Below are 6,409 nucleotides of genomic sequence, written 5' to 3'. Positions count from 1 at the left end.
TATCCTATTAAATTAAAATTATCTAAATTTAGTTTTTTACTATTAATTATGATAGTAACTTTTAAATGTAGAATTGATTTTTTTCATGTGTACTACTATGCTAGTATTTCCACGTGGACTATATTTTGCCACGTCACAATTAATTATTGCCATGTCACATTTGTCTACGTGGCGTTTAATGTCTAGCCTTTTAATAATATTTATAGATTTGGTAAAAGTCGCTTATTTAACCAAAATTTCAAGTAATTTATATTTTTGCAGGTGTTTGACAAGTAGCTTATTTGCTCAAATAAGTTACCTGAAATGAAATGGTACATAAAGTAGCATTTGAGATTTCAGGTACCTGATCTTAATGAATATCCCTTTTTTACCCCTTCAATCTATAATATTAAATAATTATTATATTCTTTTATATGTCATTTCACCACAATAAGCTACATTTTCAGTTAATTTGCCAAACAATTTTTTATATTATCAATTACCTTATCAGCTCCTTATTTTCAGCTACCTTTTCAGGTTCCAGTTAGCTTTTCAGTTTTCAGGTACCTTTTCAAGTTTCAATACCTTTTCAGCTAGCTTTACCAAACAGAGCCCAAGTCTCCCTAGAGAATCTGTAATGGTGGGACTCCTCATATTTTATCTCTTCTTCTCTTCTTCGTTCTCATTTTTCACTAATTCTTCTATCTATCCTCTCCAATTTATAACTACATCTATAAAACAATAACGAGGTTCTTCATTTATATGTACAACTTTGGAAACCTCCCCAACAGAATCACAAAACTACCCTCACTTTTCATTTGGGAATCTCCTCTAAAATGGTGGAGCCTCAAATTATGGGAAGGTTGGCGCAATAATAGGGTTTCCCATATGAGTTAAGAGAGTGTGTATAAAAAGCTAAATTTTTACCTTTGTAGATGCTCAAAGAAAAATATTGTATTTAATAGTACATATATTTTTTTTTTTAATAAAAATATCCATAAAAACAATTTGAACATTGATAAAATTAAACCCAAATTATAAGTATTATCCACCTTTGATTTTAATTACATGGTAGGTTAGTAATCATTTACCCTGTACATTATTTGTATTAGATGACAAGTTTGGTTCATTTATCCGGAGTTATAAATATTGTACGAAGTAGAAGTGAAAATATATGTTGTCAAATGCATAGTGTTAAACTTCTATTAGTTCGTTTACTAACTTACCATTAACGTTGAAGAAATGTATGAAGTAGATGTTTACTAACTTACTATGTAAAGTTTAAATTTGTATACCTATATAAGATTATCTTATGCATCTAAAACTTTAAGCTTGTTATTCAAGTAAAAAAGCATTTTCCCGGGATAAATTCTGCACCATACTTGCATACCCGCCAGTTAATAAGCAAGTACTATTATTTCACTATTTGTGTACAATATTTTTATCCTTTCTTTTCTTGTTTGAAAATTTTAAATTATAATGTCAAAATCTAGATTATATGGAAAATCTATAGTGATTAAGTAGTTTTATTTGGGAAAAAATATTGAATAAAGCTATGGTTCGATAGGTGGTGGCCCAGTGGATAAATGAAGCGATGACGATTTCAGATCTCCATTTATAGAGTAGATACAATGTTGTGAACTTCTCCCACCATGGGTGGTGATTTAGATATGTAAATTAGTTTTGGTTAGGGGGTACAAGCGCTTATGAGCTTACACTCGCCACGCCGACAACTCTACATCCCATCTTATTATAATTTTATCAAGACAACTTTCACATGATAAGTAGTTAATTCGTTAATTGAATCCTTTGTTGGTTTTTTATGACAAGAAAATCAGCAACCACTACTTTAGGTGCACATTAAATAAACTAATGAATGTACGTAAATCACATATATCATATCAATCACCCTTTTTACCTGAATTTGACAGACTCGAAATCTGGAAAATATAGTCTCATACCATAAATAACTCTCACAAAGCAAGAGGCTAAGATTAGCCATGTTTTGTCTAGTAGCAACTTCATCGTCCTATTAGTGGAAAAACATTTTGATCGGTTGTGGTATCTTGTGCTTTTTTATGGTGACCCATGCACTCATCGGAGGAAATCAGTGTTAGAGGAACTTGAGTGCTGCATCTCTTCTTTCACTCACCTTACTTAATTTTGGGCGATTTTAATCAAGTTGAATTTGGGTGTGATAAATTAAGTAAAAATACAATAACCGTGAAGGGTGCTCATGACTTCAATATGTGGAGGGTGCGCAATGAGCTTGTGGACATCCCGTTTAAAGGACCAAGGTTCACTTGGTGCAATAATCTTAGAGGAGATAAACGAGTCCATGAAAGGATTGATCGTGCTCTTGGTCCGAATAATTGGCTTCTTTTGTTTCCTAATTCTGGGATAAAACATTATCCAATCCAGATTTCGGACCATGTCCCTATTGAGTTGGACTTGAATCTCACACAGAATAATGGGAAGAAACCGTATGAAATTGATGCCTGGGCTCTGCAGCATGAGAATTGCATTTTGGAGGTTAAGAAGGTATGGATGGGCCGAATACTTGGGTCCCCGGCCTTTCAACTAACGCGGAAACTTGCCCGTGCTGGAAATCAGGTAAAGAGTTGGGCTCTTGATAAGACTCAATACTGGAGACAGCAATGGGATAACTTCGATATTGAGTTGGAGAAGGGGATGGACTTGGCAATTACGGAGGGTAATGATGAATTCTATATGCAAACAAATGAAAAGGTTAGAGAATTCTCGAAATAGGCAGCTGTTTTCTGGAGACAACGGGCGAAATTAAGATGGACGGTTGAGGGCGATACTTATACTAAATACTTCTTCAACCGGTTCAATGGTCGAGCGGGAAGGAATCTTATTCTCGGGATTAAGGATTATGATGGTACGTGGATCTATGACCCGGTATGTGTGGGTCGTAGGTTCCAATGTTCCTTTGTTGATCTTTATTCCAAGAGTTATGATGACGGTGATGAGATGAGGGTAATAGATATTGAGGATACGATGTGTGATATTTCAAGGAAAGTTGAAAATGATGATGCAGACGGGCTGAGAAGAACGTTTACAGCTAAAGAAGTGAGAAAGGCAGTCTTTCAGATAGGAGTTCTTAAGTCTCCTGGACCTGATGGAGTTCCAGGGATATTTTATCAGAAGTGCTGGTTCTTCATAAAAAAAGATGTTACAAAAGCTTTTATTTCAATCCTTAACTCCGGCATGGTGCTTAAGGAGCTTAATAGAACCTTTATCACTTTGGTGCCAAAATTAGAGAATCCGGAAAGGATTGGTGACTACTGTCCTATCAGCTTGTGTAATGTGTTTTTGCGGATTGTCTCAAAATGTATTTCCAATCGTCTGGCTAAAGTGATGGGGTATCTTGTGGGAGATTTTCAGAATGCGTTCATTCCGGGAAGGCAGATTTCTGATAATATTTTGTTCACAAATGAGGCAATTCATAAAATAAACTCTCATAAGAAGAGAAGAAATGGTAGGTTCGCTTTTAAGGCGGACATGAGCAAGGCTTATGATAGGGTGCAGTGAGATTTTTTGAAGGCTGTTATTGAGAAATTTGGCTTCCCGAACAATCTAGTAGCTCTGATCATGAATTGTGTCACTACAGTTTCCTACCAAGTTCTTTTCAATGACGCCCTTATGAATTTGTTTCACCCGCGATGCGGGCTTTGGGAGAGGGATCCGCTCTCACCATACCTGTTTGTGTTATGTATGGAGGTTCTCTTGTAATATGGTGAGATGTCAGAACAGGGGTGATTTCAAGGGTGTGAGCCTTTGTAGTAAAGAGGAGAATCTGACACATCTGTTCTTTGCTGATGATGCGGTGTTTTTTCTCCAGGATCAGAATAATGCTGCTAGTTATTTGAGGGAGGTTCTTGACAGATATTGTTGGGTCTCTGGGCAAGTTATTAATGAAGAGAAATATGGTATTTTAGTTAGCCCAAGTACGAAGCTGGCAAATGCTAGACGATGCCTTAAAAGTCTCAGAATCAAAGGGAATAAGGGTTTGGGTAAATATCTTGGGCTTCCTACGGATTTATAGGAGTCGAGAAAGGAACTTTTCAAGGGTCTTATTGATCAAGTTATGAAGCGTATATCGCCGTGGAATGGAATTTTTCTGTCACCAGCGCGAAGGTTGACCTTAATTTCTTCCGTTCTATCAAATCTCTCCACTTATGTTCTATCGGTATTTAAAATACCGGTAAATGTGACAAAGAAGTTGAATGCCCTTCTGTCACATTTTTGGTGGACGGGCTGTAAAGAAGGGAAAACTATTCACTGGTGGTGTAGTCAAAAATTCCTTAGTCTTCCTAAAAGTGAAGGTGGACTTGGTGTACGAAACATTGCATGCTTGAATCAGGCGATGCTAGCTAAGCATGCTTGGAAAATCGCAAGTGGTCATAACTCACTGCAATGCCGTGTCTTCCGGAAAATATTAGTAAGGACTTGCAATCGGTCGCATAATTTGGGAAGAAGATATGGCAACAATTTATCTTGGGGGGCAATGAGTATTCTCTATGGGTTGGATTTTGTTTAACATCATATAGCTTGGAAACTGGGTTTAAATTCAACTTGAATATCTGGACGATTAAGTGGGTTAATGGGGAGTGTCCGGAATCGAGGAATGAATTACTTTCTTTGGAGTCAGTAGAGTTCCGCAACACTGAGACTAGGGATCTTCAAAACTCATCTGGTGCTGGGGAGGATCTTTCTTGGAATGAAGACCTTCTGAGACAACTTTTCACGGAGGAAAGTGCGAGCAGGATTTCAGCCATGCCTATCTGTGGATCGCAGATGACAGATAAAGTGTTCTAGTTACATAATAATAAAAGGTGAATATAGTGTCAAAAGCGGCTATGACAGTATTCATAATTCATATATGGAGCGATATGGCTCGACCAAGGATAAGACAAGATTGAATAATGATGATCGATCCTATTGTAAAGGTAGGTTGTGGCAATTACCTGGACCACCTATGTGGAAAATTCTCGTGTGGAGAATTATTACTGACACCCCATCGGTTGGTGATAATTTTGCAAAAAGGAACTTCGATTTGGATCGTAATTGCAAACTCTATAATCGTGATGAGAGGATAGTGGAAACAATGGAACATCTGTTTCGGGACTGTGATGTTGCTAGGAGGATATAGGCTTGCTCTTGGCATTCGATACGACACCTGTTAGCCTATTGGCTTAGCGAAGTGGGTCATTAACTGGATTCGCTATCTCGACAAGATGGTTGATGCGGAGTTCCGTTTGGTGCGCCATGCGCTTCCTTGCAACCTTGTGGTGTTTATGGAGTTCTAGAAACAGAGTGTTATTTAGGGGGGAGGTTTTTCATCCGATGATGTTCCTTAATTCTTGGACTCAGGTAGTTAAAATCGCGGACCAGGCAATGAGAAATGTGAAGAAAGTGCAGGAGAAGGATGATAGGACGGACCATGAGTTTAATGATGAGAGCCTGACGTGGATTCGGGATAGTAGTAGCCCTATTCATATAATCAGGAATTTGAATTCATGTGAGCGTATTAGGGTTATGGTTGATGCAGGATGGAAATCTATTGACATGGCTGGGGTTGGCTAGGTCGCTCTAACGAGATCTGGGAACAGATTCTACACCAAAAGCAAAGCGAATAAAGGTTGAATCGACTCTATAGGCTGAGGCAATTGGAATTAAGGAAGTCCTTATGTGGGCTAAGCAACGTAGACTCTGGCACTTGGAGATTTCTACGGACTGTCTTCCCCTCGTTTGCTATTTTGCAGGAATTGAACGGGCGCATCACCTGGTGTTAGGAGTCCTGGAAGACATCCGCTTTCTTTGCTCTTTTTTTCATTGCTTATCCTTTAGTTTTATTCCTAGGTCGTTTAATGTGTATGCTCATGGCCTTGCTTGCAAGGCTATGATTAATTAGGGTACCTTTCTTTACAGCTGTCAAAGAAAAAAAAAAAAAAATCTCACAAAGCCACTTTTGAAAGGCTTTTGATCAAATGCAGGCTTGACCGGACTAGCATGATTTTTTCGCCCATGAACACGAGAATTCGCGGGTTTTGGGCGAGCTTTTGCACCATACCTTTATAAATTTTGGGAAATATATAGTCCGAACCTGCTTTGTTAACGGTTGGACGGAGGGTCTAGTCGGCCCTCCGATCCCTTCAAGTGATTTGAGCTTGAAACCTTAAAACCCGTTAAATACTTTTTTTTTTTTTTTTTTTTTTTTTTTTTTTTTTGGCAGCTGTAAAGAAAGTTTTTTACATAAAGCACCTATGACTCGATAGGTCCGGTGCTAATACTACATTATTGATACAAGAACTTAAACTTAAATTAGGGGCGGGGTTACTTAACACACGAGGTTTCTTCAAAGAGTTGTTGGAGTAACACATTGAGGATGTCGGTCCTTTCTTTC

The 6,409-nt window shown here is 37.8% G+C and overlaps 1 protein-coding gene across 1 annotated transcript; it reads left to right on the top strand.

The window, feature by feature from the left end:
• The first annotated feature begins 2,226 nt into the window (after positions 1 to 2,226).
• Positions 2,227 to 4,821, top strand: LOC141595130 (uncharacterized). Its single transcript, XM_074415104.1, has 5 exons — positions 2,227 to 2,727; positions 2,953 to 3,441; positions 3,845 to 3,961; positions 4,049 to 4,140; positions 4,554 to 4,821. The coding sequence occupies exons 1-5, from the start codon at positions 2,227 to 2,229 to the stop codon at positions 4,819 to 4,821; spliced, it is 1,467 nt and encodes a 488-aa protein (XP_074271205.1).
• Positions 4,822 to 6,409: the final 1,588 nt, after the last annotated feature.

Source organism: Silene latifolia, chromosome 8, assembly GCF_048544455.1.
Source record: "Silene latifolia isolate original U9 population chromosome 8, ASM4854445v1, whole genome shotgun sequence".
In the NCBI taxonomy this organism is placed as follows: domain Eukaryota; kingdom Viridiplantae; phylum Streptophyta; class Magnoliopsida; order Caryophyllales; family Caryophyllaceae; genus Silene; species Silene latifolia.
This window is presented reverse-complemented; position numbering and strand designations above follow the sequence as displayed.

Coding starts and splice junctions, on each gene's coding strand:
- LOC141595130 (XM_074415104.1), top strand. CDS start 2,227: ATGTGGAGGGTGCGCAATGAGCTTGTGGACATCCCGTTTAAAGGACCA. Junction 2,728..2,952: donor ATATGCAAACAAATGAAAAG/GTTAGAGAATTC, acceptor CTTTATTCCAAG/AGTTATGATGACGGTGATGA. Junction 3,442..3,844: donor ATATTTTGTTCACAAATGAG/GCAATTCATAAA, acceptor TTTTTTCTCCAG/GATCAGAATAATGCTGCTAG.